We start from the raw sequence: 15237 nt of genomic DNA, 5'->3' as shown, positions 1-15237 counted from the left end.
AGGACGGGCACCGCGTGATCCTCACTGTGCCTGGTTGGAGGCACTACAAGATATGGCTGCCAACCGATGTCAGTGGCGTTCTTGTCAGTTTCTATCCAAATCGCCTGGGTGAATGTCTGGAGGTGTATGCACCTCGGAATGATTGTGGTAAGCCGGCACTAAGTCCCTTCCCCGTCCATCTCTACGCTTTCCTTTACAATAAAGCTTTCAAATAAATCATGGTTGTACGGCAGTGAAGCATCAGTTTTGAACACTGCTGTCATGGTGTCGATGATGATGATGATGATGGTTACCCGTTGATGATGATGTTGGTGATGATGATGATGATGATGATGATGATGATGATGATGATGATGATGATGATGATGATGATGATGATGATTGGTATAGGTTGGTCGGCACTATATCATGCACAACAACTTGACCGTATGAAACCAAGCTATTTTACAGTCTTTGGTCACTTCCTGTGTAACTCAATTCTGATATCTCGTATAGGTTTCTTTGTCGGGTGCGGAATACGTATCTGGCTTGCCGAAAACGGACTGCGAGGATGATTTCGTGCGCATTTTATGCACCGCGGGTGAGGGGATGTCACAGCTGGTCATAGACGAACTCAAAGAGTTGGCCAATGAAATAACTCAGGTAGGTCTGCATCTTTTATAACTCATGACAGCCAGTTCCCGGGAAAGATCATCTTTAGGGCGAAATACTCAGATTTGCCCAATTTGCTAAACTTGAAACTCGTTGAACGGATTTTCTTGTGTATTTTGAGTGAGCCTTTGGGTTCACCGGCAGTTGGCTGTGTTGTGAAAGACAACTCAACGCCTGTGCAACACATAATTAAGGCTCTCGAAAAAATCGACGTATTTCAGTTTTCGCAATCCTTATATTTGTGGGAACGTCGCTGTCGCGAAACTGCCTTGGTCCCCTGTGACGCTGTGAGACATGATTTTCCGTTCAGTGCCAGGTTGTTTGTCAAACTACGTCCGAAATGTTTCATACGGTGTACAGAAGTAGGAAAACTCAGCTGCTTTCTCACTTGATTAGTCCGTACGTGCATCTGCCGAACAGTTTCTCGAACGTCGGATGAACATCAAATTCACACAAGACGCAAAGCTTGAGGTTTGTCCCTCTCTATTTTCACCTTATTCTCTTGATAGATCAACCTGATCCTGAGTAATAATGTATTGTTTCTTGGATTGCCGCTTACTAAGTGCGTTCGTTTATTTTTCTTGCCATCTTGTCTGCCAGAGAACCCATTTCGAAGCGCATTTATACCTTGCACCATGGTCTGCGCCCAACTTCAGCGACTGCTATCGTGATGCATATCCAGGTATAGTTTCTATGTTTTATCAGTACTATTGATATGCGGAATGTTTTTTGTAAGATTTAGTAGCAACTGACAGTGTGAGTCAGTTGGTTTTCATTTCCTAGCACGGTACCATTTTTTAATACCATTACTGTCAGACTTCTCATTGAATACCAACACGAGAACGTTCGAAGAGTACTAGCGGTGGAGAAAAGCCACCAGTGAAGGATATGGTCTTCATCAGGAGGAATGAGTGACATAAATTTCCGGTGATATTAAAAAGTAGACGTGCTACTACTGTCAGGTCCCCCACGAATAAACCGACCCCCTAGACGTTCCATTATGCAGTATTATGTATGCGTGTACAGTACTTTCTCCATAATGAAAACATGCAGGCGTTACTGAACTATCTTCCGGACAAGGGATATATCCTTTGGGAGATGCGATAAATATAATGCATCCCTTGCGTCTTCTGCACGTTACCGAGACGCCTGCTGCTTTCAGATGTCTTCAGCAAGTGACGACGGGTTGTGGTGAATTTATGCACTCCAATCACTGTTCACTTTAAACATGCAATGAACTTGATTATGTTGAAATGAAACATAATGATGCGTCAGGAAAGTGTGTCTTCATGTTTGTTATCAGAGCCTGTCCTCTGGCTCAGAAACTTCCCTTGTCAGGTTAAATCGACTCTAATAGGAACCAAAACGGAATGACTATGTGGTGATGCACCTGAACACTGCGACAAAATGGAATGCACGGAATTGCGGAAATACCGAGTGATCACATGTTTTATATTAGTATGTAGCTTTTGTTGCACTGTTACGGATTACAAATAACCTTTATGTTCGAAATGGTCCAGTGCTTACTGCACGAAAATACTAACCGGAAGGTCCATGGCTCGAACCCAACCCAAGTACTTCGACCACCTGGTCCTGACTAACCTGACAGTGTCTCAGCTCTCGCACTTTGGATGGTAGAGCAGCTGGGTACCGGATGGTTTCTGCAGATGCAAATGTTTCCTTTTCGAGCTACTAACAAACAAAACTGGTCCACATCTCTTAAAGATGATCGCGTGCCTGGGAGTGCTAAAAACATCGTTTGCTTTTATTTGACAGTCGGTTTAGCTATCTTGACCAGTGACAAAGTTCACTGTGATTGTGGCATTCTTTCTTCGGGTATTGATTCATCACTTGCGGGATCTGAGCTTATCCTGTGTCCAAGGTGGTGTAGGAATATTGAGAAGATGTGGTGCGACATTTGCAGCTAATGCGGCAGACTTTCATGCGTCATCGCCAGTTTTGATGCTTGCGAGTATTCTTGGGTTGTACATCCGCCAAAACGTAATCTCCCGAAAATGGTTCACTTCAGTCCATGGGAATCAAGCTTCAACATTTCGGTTACTTTCAATGTGTATTACATCTTTCTGCCATCGCGATTTGGTACATTGCGGTCCTCTTGGAGAAACTCCAGCCAAACGTCTTGCTCGGCCGGAGTGGCTCCTCTTGGGTATTCATATGCAAACGAATCATCGTCGTAACCTTTTGCAAGCTTTTAGAGGAAATCCAGCTCCATACTTTTCCAAGAAAGGGGCGGTAGTTCATTTGGTGTGATTTTTAGAAGATTCTAAGCCTTTGTCAGTCATGCGTGATATCCTATCGACTTAATTCTATATGCCACATGTAAGCATGACGAAATCCACCAGTGCTATCTTTTGAAGCGAAGAACTATGCCAGACGACAGCTGCTTTATCGGGCAGATCCCATCTGGTGTAGCTACGCCCTGTATTCAGCACTCATTAACACGCTTATACCTGTAGCATCCAGCAGTCATGTTGACGGCGGACCCCTGAGAAACAAACAAAAAAGAGGTTGCTGTCAGCTCTTCATTGCACTTCCATCCAAAATTGTCGGTGGCGTATCGATTTGCAGACGCGTTTCATGCCGCACTGTGTTATGTATTTGATGCACTGAGGTTAGACAGACAAACCGTCCAAAAGCATCGCAGCCAGCTGAACCGTCGACGTTGCACAACCGTATCATCAACGATTTGAACTGGATTTCTGAAGACTCCGGTTTTTCGCTAGGCGATCTATCAAGTCATAGAGCACCGTTAATCGCACGCTAAACCAAAGTAATAAATGAATATCGTCAGATGACTCGAATTTTCATTTCTCTTGTTGACGTCACCACAGTTGACCAGGAGCATCTTACGTGTCCCGACATACATAATTAGAGGTAGATCTACCGATTCGATCAAACAGCGAACAAGAGATAAGCGCGCTTGTTTCGCAAAGGATACCTATCTCGTCTAGGTTAACAGGATATACCCTTATCCAAACAAAGGCATCGTCTGATGGTGCTATTAGCAGTTCAGTCAACTGATTCGTCCCCCAACAGCAAATCTGTTGTCATCTGATGTGTCCTCCTTGCGATAAAGTATATCAACCATTTTGGGAGCTAGAAAGTACGTCCTATAAGACTAGTGCGGGGTTTTTTCTTCGAGGACGAAGGGCTGTACCACCAGCTGCCTGGTTACAGTGGTCGACGTTGGCTTTTCAGTGGCTTAGCGAGAGACGTGATCACGTTGTCAGTAAGGCTGATTTCATGAATAACCATGGATTTGGAGATCAGAGCTGGAGCATGTTTGTCACTGGTGGAATGCTATTTATTCAAGATGTGACTTCGGTTCTGAGTACACTCTATAAGTGTGTGAAATTGCGAGAATCTCACGGGAGAAAATCGAAATGCTGTGGTCAACGCAAAGCACCCATAGGGTTCTCCGGCAACAAAGTGAGAAGCTCGAGTCTTTTCGAAGTGATCAGCTTACAATAGGAAACTTGTACACACCAATCTGTGTACGTCTGTTTCAAAAGGTGGTGTGAAAATTTGTAATACGAGGAGACTTGGGATATTTTGATTAAGCTTTTGTCTTATAGAGTCGATCTGTATCGAAAAGCACTGTACTACTGTTTTACCCTTGTTGGAAATCGTCGTAAGTGTGCGCTGCTTTTCGGCGTAGGTTTACTCCACTTATAGGATAAAATATCAACTGTGCCATTGCCGGAAAAGACTGTGGGTTTGTTCGGGGAACTCTCGCTTGCACGTACGGCGCGCGAACGACTACAGTCGTAATTATTTTTCCCACCCTCGGGAAGTGCATGGACTGTCAGGGCACAATATGATATGATGAAGCCATTTAGGTGATGTCATTTTTCATTCATTCATTTTCAGTCAATTTTTGAAGAGTGAATTTTTATAGGTGCGCTTTGAACTTTCGAAGTTCGGACTTTTGTGACCATACTGGTTCGGGAATAACTTGGCCATGTAATAGGCTACCTGACTGAAGCTGACAACAAGCTATCAAGCACCTGTTCCATTATATGGTAGAGGTCACCTATAGGATTAGTAGCACTCCCTTCCCGTCCAGTCGGCGTTAAGAATGCCAAAAAAGTCAGATAGTCGGCTATACGCGGTTTCTAGTGCTATTACTATGTCCAAAAAGCTCGGGCTAGACCCTGGATGCCTCCAGCGGCCTATATAAACCATGCTTACGTGTAGGGCGGACAGTGCAGTGGTGTACAAGGATAACAGGCCAAAAGCGTGTTCCCTAAAATCTGCGGTGTACGCAGGCTAGATTCTGCCCGTCAGATATTAGCTGGATTACTCTCGCACATAACATTGTGTGACAAATCTCAGAAAGACTGGAAATGAACACGCACTTGTTGGGCGTGGACTTGGTCTCGAGTTATGAGCTTTTGGTGGCACAACTCAGCAAAAGCGAGTGACAGCTCCTGTCGACGGTCGAAGGCACTCTCTGACAGGATAACATGCTGCAGTCATTAGCGTGCATTCACCCCTGAACTGATCAACCCACCCTAAACATATATCACCTTAACCAGTAGCATCCATTTTGGTTTTCAATGTTTACGCTGCCTTTGGCGCCAAGCTCAATGATAACAGGAGATACTTACTCAACGGGACGGAGTAACACTGATAATCGTAATGGCGATGAAGATTGAGGTTGAGCTCTTGTTAATCTGTGTGACACTGTAACATGATTCACTGACAATAATTATTGACGTATGAATTGAGGAAAAATTGACCGGTTTTGACTTCTGTGACCGAAATTCAGGTAGAAACCCAGGAATTCAAAAGCTCAGTTTTCGTTCGCCTACGGTCTTCATACGTCTGGAGTACTTGGGTTTGGGTCACAGATGGGATAATTCGTTGAGCATTGACAACCTCTCAGTATGGCGTCGAGTTGGTTGTGCACTAGCATTTCCTGTTTGGAAGCCTTTGTCCGTGTGTTCGTGGCTACCAATCGAGATCAACTTTGGCTCCGAATCAATGTGCGCTATTCCGAAACTGTGGAACCAAACTAAGACCAGGCGAATAATGAAGGTAACGCCCAGTGGAGGAGACGGAATCTGCCCCGAATTCTCTATTAGCTGTTCGAGAACTTTGAGTACTTACCGTCGGGCGACTAATCATCGTGGCTACGAAACAGGAATATGAATGCACAATGTAATGGAACAGTACAGATAATAGTCGTAAATGTTGTGTTTGATGAAGCCCCGAGAAGCATAGAGCAGCGCTAGCTTCTCGATACAGCACGCCGGTGGCTGTCTGGCAGTTTTCATCGGCCTCGAGAAATAATGTGTTTACCTTTGGTTTACCTCTACTATAGGGAATTCGGTTGTGTAACAGGGACTTCGGTCGAAGAGCGTGCCCAGTATCAAAGGCTACAATGGTTTGGTAATGTATTGTGTATGCCAAATTATTGTTCGCCGAAAAAAGTGCTGTTTTTCACGCCCAGCTCTGAGTGGTGGTCAACCTTTGACCTGGTAGTGGGATATGAAAGAGCACACGGAAATTCTGGGTACTGTCGATGCGAACCGCCTTTCGGGATGGTGTTCGCGTGGTTCCCCCGTCGCAAGGTTGGAGACACCGCAAGTTACGACTGCCACTCTATTTCAGTAGCAATGTTGTCAGTTCCTATCCAGTGTCCGAGTTGATTTCTGTAAGTCTAGGCACCTCGGAATGATTGATGGCTTATCACCACTATTTTTCTCACAATAAATAAATAGTGGTAGGTTGTGGTTTTACGTCAGTGACTCCTCGGCGTTTGAAAACTGATGTCCTGCAACGGTGCTGATGAGGAGAGGGTTCAAAATCTTGTGATGCGTGTAGTAGATTGGCCCCCAACAACTCCTATGTTTTGGATGTAGAAATCCAGCTTAATGTTTCAAGCGACTGAAGATAGCCGTGGATGTTGCTGATAAGAACGAAAGAAAGAGGCAAGACTTGTTTTCTGTGATCGCTCATATTGACCAGTGCACCATAAATTCATGCGAAATATACGGAAATCACGTGACGAATAAATACCACCTCAAATTCAAATAGAAAAATGTGGTGATGTGTGCAGGTCGGTGAATTGCATCAGATTAATTTCATAGGGGAAATAGCTTGTAGCACAGGCAGTTAGCCGTCAGTGTATATTACTAGTATATTCCTGTCAGTGGTGGTGATGATAGTCTTATAGTCGAGGACGAGTTCAAAGGCCACACAGGTTCCTTTTAAACACAGCTCATAGTCCGGTCCCAATAGTTTATGCAATCTTTGGCAGTTTGAATCATACCTTTAGCGACGAGTTCAGAGTTCCACCCGTGTCCTGAGCGATTTCGGCCACATGTGGCCTTTGAAATTGTGCTGGCGTAAGGGTTATTCTGCTCCCATTGGTTTCTCGCATGAAGGCCTTCCATTCCTCACCGTGGCTCATCGAACTTTAAATTCTCCCTCTTTACCTTGATACCAACCGCGCACATGACTTCTGTCTGGCGTCATGGATTTGTGGTGCATTATTCAATATGCATTAGTTCTTATCATGACGTTTCCTGCTTGCCGACCAGGTGCACCTCAAGTGGCTGTGCCTGCCCCTTAAGAGTGTGCTGTTACCGTAAGAAGGTGAAAAACCGGATCTCCCTGCTGTGAGGACATCCAGGAAAGATTGACTTCGTATTAGTGCGGTATGTAGCTCGTGGCTAGAGCATCCAGACGTGCTGTGGTCGCTAACCAGAGCATGGTTAATTCCAGACTACTCACAAGTGATTAGTATTGCAGACATTGTTCATATTTCAAGTGGGCCTGTGATGTTCTTCACACCAAGGCGTCAAATCCTCTCATATACTTTGTCTTAAGAAGCTTATTTAGCTTTGAAGACCTATTCACTGTTTGGCCTGCTCCAAACCTTTTCCAGACCCTTTGAGCAGGTCAAAACCGGCTTCCTCCTTAGTTGATCCGGCAGAAATGGTACTAGTGGATGCATACACAGAATTCATGCAGGCGGTTCGCCTTCTGTGTGCATGCAAAAGCACCTGCTTGGTATTTGAACATATATCTGACTAGTTCAGTGGAGGTCCGCACTTTTGTGACGCTAAGGAAGTGTTTTTTACTTCCATCCCTTCGTTATTAGCGCACGTCTGTCGCACCCTTTGATCCATCGTTCTATCTCAAGTTGTGAGCTTTCCAGTCGTAGCAGCTAGTTACATTTTATCATTTAGGGTCATATCGTAACTGCATACCAAGCCGGTACGATATGAACCTTAATGTAGCTACCACATTATGGACCTGGAAGCCCCTTAATGTATCCCCGTCGCAGGTGTCCGATTTATCGTAACACTCGTTCAGTGGTTATTGAGTGTCGTAAAAGGTAATTCCGTAGCTACTCATGTTCTGATGAACGGTTTCTCCATGAATAAAGAGAATTGAACCTTGAAGGGGCAACAAACGGACACTCAAGTTTAATCGATTTGTGTCAGCGACGGAGCCGGTCAAATAGGTATCCTCACTGAGCTTGTGCCGTTGGTCGGAAAACTTGTGGATGCAACTGTGATGCTTGATAAGGTACATGGTAGCTTGAGACGCCTTCCTTTAGGTTCCTTTTTAAGATATGGCCTTAAATGAAAAGGCCCACGGCGGAAAAGCGCGTAGTAGCCTGGGTCGTAGTGATTGATAGAAATAAAATAATGGTAATTGTTTGGGCATCACACTCTTGTTGCCTAGCTACCATACTGCCATCCAAAGAAGGCATGAGGGCTGAAATAATGCCAGTCTGCCCAAGCCTAGACAGGAGCAGTCGAGATGCCGAGTTTGGTGTTAAAAAGAGAACCTTATGGTCAATAGATTCGCCCCCAATAATTTATGTTGATTGGCATGATAAAGTCTCGGTAGTAATCGAGTGACATAACCGGCAGGATATACAATCAAACCCCTCGAAGGACTGTGCAACATACCCTCAGACACAGACCGATGATGATGGCCTATGTGCATTTTACGGTGCATATTGTCTGTCAATTCACTCTGTTGTTCTGAGAATATTTTCCAAAGCACGCAGTACTACTTCCCCCGACAGCCAACAGCTTGTGAAGCCCCTCTATGGGGCACACTTACCTTACGTACGCCATAGATGTAGATTCGTTTTGACAGAAAATTCCAAACTGAGATTTGCAAGCAGATGATTGATCTTGCTTTCTTTGCTTCCTTTAATCTCAGAGCTCATGTTGGTTAAGTCATTATTTCTCTGAATAACACCGCGACGATGGTACCGTGCCCTGAGCGTTGTTCACTGTTGGACTATGCAAACACACTAGCCACCAACCAATATACTCATATTGCCGTGTAACTACGAACGGTGCTTCGTTTTGTATTCCAGACTGTTAAACTGACGTTGGATTTTCGGCGGGTTCTCTGTCTCTCATACCTCTGTCATTTTATGCATACTATTTAATCACGCTTTTTTATTTTCAGGATGGTGTCGTTCTGGATCCAATGTGTGGCAAGGGTATTTTACTCTGTGAGGCCGCCTCAAACTGCAAGAGACGTATGCTCTCAGAACGGGCATCTACGAAACAATCTCATTTCTACCTGATTGGCTCAGACTGTTCCCTTAATCAGTTGACGTATGCACGAGATAATCTGTCGAACATGCAGTCATCGTCAATATGGGATTTGGTATTGTGCACAGTCGAAAGTGAGCTTTAGGCTGTCTGTTATTGCATTAACCTTTTTCTCCCATAACTACAAGCGAATTCTCCTATTTTCCTATGCCCCGACCCTCAACCTAAAGATTTCATCTTGTGATACTCAAGCCACATTCAGTACTGCAGGCTACACTGCATGGAGGTAAGTTCCGTAAGATTCAGTCATACCAGGAAGGCCACCTGTGAACAGCCCAACGAAGAATGGCGTGTTCCCGTATTGCGAAGGGAGATGGGGGTAAAATCGTACTGTCCAATGCAACAGGAGTATCAGGGCACTAAGATGTTTCCCCTAGGCGACCAGGATGTCCATATTTGTGGGAGCGGCAATTCTACCTTCCCCCGAGGAAGGACGGGTTAGGAAAGGTCGGCCCTAAAATCTTCACAGTTCGATTTCCCAGTGGCTGAAGGTGACCTCTGGCGCACTTTTCAACATAATCGAGATGTTTTTAAACCCTCATAGTTTGGTGCCCCTCAAAAGGCGCCTGCTGTGCGCAGCTGCACTTGGAGTGGAACAGTGATGTCTTACTTCCTGCGTCCTCGGGCTAGACCAGCCCCTCTGCAAACAAGCGGTTAAGACTATTGAGTCAGTAACTCTGGGACGGGTCTCAGCAACTGCTGCTTCGTGGTTCAGACTTTTTGAGTCAAAGGTCTAAGTTGGAACACCTCGATCAAACTGTCTTCTTAGACCCTGGCAACCGCGAAGTATGGTTTGCCCTTACAGCTCTTTGTTCACTAACTCCTCTCCACATTCCCTCATTTAAGTTTTTCTGCTTCATTTAGGTGTCAACCATCTAACCGTTACTCTGTTTCTAGACTTCTGCCTTATTAAATTCAAGGCATTTGTTTCAAATTACTGCTTTTAACGTTCCTACTCTGTTAATTTGGGCAACAGGTAGCTTCTACTCCGACGTTTTCTCACTTTCCGTCGGTTTATGTTGTGTCTTTCCGACATGCATAAAAGTCCCTATTCCGGTCACAAATCTTAACACGCTCGGGACAAACCCAGATTTTTCGTAATTAACCCTTCACGTGTCCTATACTCCGTCGTGGTATCTACGACGGCGAAGTTGTGCTTAGCCCTACTACTCAGTATGCCTCAGAGATATCGTGATTGTGGCAGGTGGTATGAATCCTTAGGTTGTCCGACTGAGTCTTCGGGATTCCTGGTTGACACTCACCACAGAAACAATGCGGAGGGACTTAAATTATGTACTGGTTAGCAGAAAATTTTAGTACAAGCGCTCGCAGTGTGACTTGGAGGCCACCGATTGCACACCAACCATGGACTCATTTGGACGATGTGGCAAGCTTCGATACAAGATTGTCACTCATTCTGGAGCACACCATTTGACCACGGCTTGTGAGGGCACGCGTGTCTATCCGATTCCACTCAGAAACAAGCCGGTTGATGCAAGGTCATACAGTTCTTAGCCTGCAGGGTGTCCATCAAGGGTAGAAGGCATAATACCGTGGTCCGATCTGTCAGGGTAGTAGCCGCTGCGTATGGAAGACCTTCGAAGGCTCTTTTTGTTTGACGTTCGGTGCCTCCAAAGCATTGTGTGGGTCTCGTGAGGACATCAGATCTGTAGTGCTGAGATACGCCAGATAATTTCTCGCTATTACTCGATAGATCAACTGGTCACACTAGTTAGACCACTTAGTTCTCAGAGTACTATTCACCCAGCCTTTTATCGCATCAAAACGGCCCAGAGGCGGTCAGTCCGTGGAAACCCGTACTAGTCAACGGGTAACTACAGTCTCTCCGGATTGGGATTGTAGAACGAGGCACACCAGTGGTTAGTGACCCTGACACATGTGGTTGTCATGCAGCTAATTGTGGTCTCGCATCAAAGGTATCGTCCTTATTTCGTGGCTCTCAATCTCCCCCATAACGGACAAAAACAGAACCATTTGAAGTCAATGGACTGATAGGAGCATCGACTCCAGCATGTGGCTCTCATACCCGTATCTTCCTTAGTCTCGGCGGACGAGCCTGTAGCAGATAAAACCACCGCACTTTGGTTCACGTTTTTTCAGCTGAAAAACTGAACTCCGTGAACGAAGATAAGATCGTTCATAGGATGCAGAGGACGCGTTCAGATGTCCACCACCGTCGTTTGGTCAGCTTCAAATCGTTCTTCTAATTCGATGTCTTTGGTTCGTTATTTCATGTGAATCATTCGCTTTTTCCTTTAGAGCACAGGCGAAACGTCAAGCTGGTGCATTTTCCTACTGTAGTACTTCATCCGTACGCAGTAGCCAGACACCTCACATGATATACATGATTTACTGTCACGTTAGCCTAATTATTTATTTGCTCCAATTACGAGTTTGTGCAGTGTATTTTCCATCGAAAAACTTAAGGTTCAAGAGCGTGGTAGAGAAATCTGGTAGATCTTGCTAGTTATCTCAATCTCCACTGCACTGAATGTTTGGGAGTGATTGTCTTTTTTCACGCGGAATCGTTGCCACACTGATTTCATCCCTAACTTCTACAAAGTTCGTACCGTTTTCACGGACAAAATTTAGGCCCTCATTGTGTAACCTATTTGGAACTTTGGTACAGTGAGTTCTATCGAATTCATTTATCTGAAACGAAAACGGAAAATTAGTATGCAATATTATCAGCGTTTACCATAGTTGGTCCAGTTGTAAAACACGAATAACCCAGGCGAGTTCGTTAATTCTTTAGGCATATGGTTGTTATTTGCGATTTAGGTTTCGAGCTTATGGTTTATGCTTTGCACATCCCCGATGAATAATTCTCAAATTTAGTGAACCTTCCATGTGAGAAGTCGTCACTCAAGAAGCCAATAAGCAACTTATCACTAAGTGATTTCCGTGATTGAGCGATGGGTGGCTCTATATCTTGTCTAAATCCAAGCTAATCAGTATCAGCTGCTTGTGGTCAAAGGATTAAGTGTTGAACTACCAGCAGGGAGCTTGCGGGTTCGAAACTTTCCTCAGTCTCGCCCACTGCTGATGATTCCCACTAAGGGCAAAACGGCTTTATAGTGCTTCTCGGTTTATCAGCACAGATTGGTCCCGCTTACAGGATGTGATTTCCATAGGAAATATTCTACATAACCTGGACAATTTCCCAGATACGATTTGGTCGATAAACAATTCTCTCCTTGCTATTGTCACGGCCATATCACATTATATAGTTTCGGATAGTATGCTGGCTGTGGGATGGGATGGACCCACTAGTTTTCTCGATGGGCTACTGATGTCCATTATTCGCCCGATTTTTTCCCATGACATCTAGGAACACCGTTTCGTGCAGGTGTTTGTGACTCTGTCGCTTGTGACCTGCCATTCGGACATAAGTATGGTGCGTACACTCGGGGCTCGGAAGAATTCAATCACATGTCTGTCCAGCGTTGCCACCAGAACTGTGCTGAACTGCTCAGAAGGTAAGCTAATTTTCTGCTTCATAGAGTTTTTCAGTTTGCGACCACTACATAACCCGACTGTGACATTCTGTTAGTGTGCTAATAAAAATGAAAAACAGCCCGAGAAAGTGGGGGGAGTCAGGGGTCAACGAAAACGATGAAGCGAACCCATGGTTTACACGTAAGAAATTCACCGCCGTAACTAAAACTGGATGGCTTTCTCAGCACTCATGTTCACTTCGTTCTTCCTTGTTGGAAAACATATCTGGACCCAGTAGTCGGACTGGTAGGCTTGGACGACGAGACTAGCAGTGTGACGCCATGCAAGGAAAAAAATCGCACGATCACGTTCACCGTTGCATTATTACTGAGCATTTAGTGGTCATTGTGGCTTTGTTTGAAGTTTTATTTTGCACAGATTTCTCAAAATCGTGCATATGCTCATAAAAGTTTATCGTTCCTTCGTTTCATTCTTATACGACGAAACATATCGTCTATCCGAGGGCATGGTTTTCCACAAAATAATCAAACTTTGGTACGACAGGATTACTCAATCATAGGGTGGGAGACCCGTCAATGTATTCACGATACATAATCTTCCCGATTACTTCGTACGAGACCATCGTATGAGTGAAGTGCATTTTCATTGCTGTACAACGTACGCGTATGCTACCTACCACGGCAGCCAGAGTGCAGAGCGACCCAAACCATGGTTCTCCCATCAAACCTTCCTACCATGACTCGGTGGTTGAACTAGAGCATCCTACCAATCCCATCTTCGGTCTGTTTATTGTGGAGGTAGCTTTCTCAGCTTTTTGTCCACTGATGTTTTTCTCATTCTTTGCCCCCCCCCCTACATCGGCGCTGGTGTACCGTCATATCCTCGCTTATTTAACAATTCCTTTGTTCAGCCCGTTGTCAGTTAGAGGAGTAAACCCAAGAAATCCGCTCTGCAAGAAGGCATTCTAAGGTTCGTACTTATGTGGAACAGTCCAACTGACTATTCTTTTTCGGACCGTGCTTGTAGTCGAGTATCGTCTTTTTCATACTTGACCATGCACCGTAAATCATCTAAAACGACCTTAGCCTTCTCAACTCTCACCTTCGTAGGTTCGCATAATCTTGGGGAAATGGCTGATGCTATGTATGGTGTGGAAGATGCGCTCAGCTGAATGCGCTTTGTTTGGATGCCTTGCGGGTGCACAATACTTCCTACCTGGTTTACTACCGATCAGTGGTCAAGCGACACCCGGAACCATTGTTAGATTCGTTAGATTTATCAATAAAAGTACGACTAGTGATTTTCAGTATCCGATAAGAGACTATTTTTCGTGATCGGACACCCAGGTAGCAAACTAACCGCGCGCTTTTCGTTGTGAACGAACAGCTCAGGTCCATCAATCTTTCACGTTCCCCGTACTCATCTTGGAATGATGCATTAGTTCTGTTGGTAACTTGTCAGTGAGGACACACCGATCAGTCATTCTTATCTGGAGTTCCCCCCGGGAAGCTACGCACCACTGATGACTAACAACTAGAGCGATACAGCATGATGTTTCTCCGATTTTAACCTTGAGATGACTGTGTTTACAGAATAAAATCCAGACTTAGTGACCATTAGGCCTTCTTATGGTGACCACGTTTCTAACTGGTATATGGTCTCCCCTTCTCCAGCACACTCCGATCCGGAGGAGAATTCAGGTTGCTGGTAGCCACCAGATTATCGAACTGGTTCGCGGGCCTTCTGTCGCACATGGATCTCACAGTGATACATACACGTCCGATATCGATGGGTACTACAAAGGCCGTCATTATCAGTGGTCGCAAGAATCCCGGTTGATGACGCCTAAATGAGTTTTGATGCTTGAACTGCTTTGTGTGTTCACAAAGAGAAGCAAACGTTCGCCGAAGTCGGTGAAGTTACACGATGTCCATGGTCAATCTTATGAGGAAAAATTCCACATATAGAGAACCAACCCTCCTGAATGATTGAAATAAGTCTTTTCCTACCGCTTGTCACCTTATATATCTAATAAGAGAAGTGTCTTTCACCGAATGACTTTTTATTTATTGGGTAGTAGTGGCTAGACGGAACCGCTATAGTTCTTGTTTTAGCTGTATAGTTATGGGACGGTGACATTCCCAAAGTCTTCTTGATAGTACTTTACTGTGCACAGCCGTTAAAACTTTAGGACAAGTATGGCAAGCGAGATGGCCCAAGTGGTTAGAGCACGAATTCACTGACCGGAAGGTCCGTGGTTCGAACCCGACCTCTGTCTTTCGACTCCCCCTGTCTAGGCTTGGGCAACTTGGCAGTATCCCAGCCCTCGTGCTTCCGTTGGGTAGCACGGCAGCACCGGAAGGGTTTTACAGCTGAGGGATACAAGCATTTGCTCAGATTGCTGTGGTACCAATGGTAGCCGCTGGCACAAAGCGTCAATTGATGTTTCAAGTGAACGGGCCTTTACTTGGGTTGTATGTAGTATTGTAGT

At 45.0% G+C, this 15237-nt stretch overlaps 2 protein-coding genes across 2 annotated transcripts in view; one reads left to right on the top strand and one right to left on the bottom strand.

Moving 5' to 3' along the window:
• The window catches only part of T265_02824 (hypothetical protein), a gene marked incomplete at both ends in the record, with an annotated part of 9741 nt that extends 2668 nt beyond the window's left edge, over window positions 1-7073 (bottom strand). The window contains 4 exons of the mRNA XM_009167168.1: window positions 12-116; window positions 2254-2340; window positions 5785-6110; window positions 6950-7073. Coding sequence (XP_009165432.1) covers window positions 12-116; window positions 2254-2340; window positions 5785-6110; window positions 6950-7073 — 642 coding nt within the window. The remainder of the gene's footprint in view (window positions 1-11; window positions 117-2253; window positions 2341-5784; window positions 6111-6949) is intronic.
• Window positions 67-15122, top strand: T265_02825 (hypothetical protein; the record flags this gene model as incomplete). Its single annotated transcript, XM_009167169.1, has 11 exons — window positions 67-147; window positions 205-288; window positions 496-642; window positions 873-1013; window positions 1048-1122; window positions 1161-1213; window positions 1252-1333; window positions 9118-9340; window positions 12619-12766; window positions 14420-14580; window positions 14923-15122. 11 exons carry the CDS (start codon window positions 67-69, stop codon window positions 15120-15122), a joined length of 1395 nt encoding a protein of 464 aa, XP_009165433.1.
• Between the last annotated feature and the right edge of the window lie 115 nt (window positions 15123-15237).

The sequence above is a fragment of the Opisthorchis viverrini genome (assembly GCF_000715545.1).
Source record: "Opisthorchis viverrini unplaced genomic scaffold opera_v5_37, whole genome shotgun sequence".
Classification (NCBI taxonomy): Eukaryota; Metazoa; Platyhelminthes; class Trematoda; order Opisthorchiida; family Opisthorchiidae; genus Opisthorchis; species Opisthorchis viverrini.
This window is presented reverse-complemented; position numbering and strand designations above follow the sequence as displayed.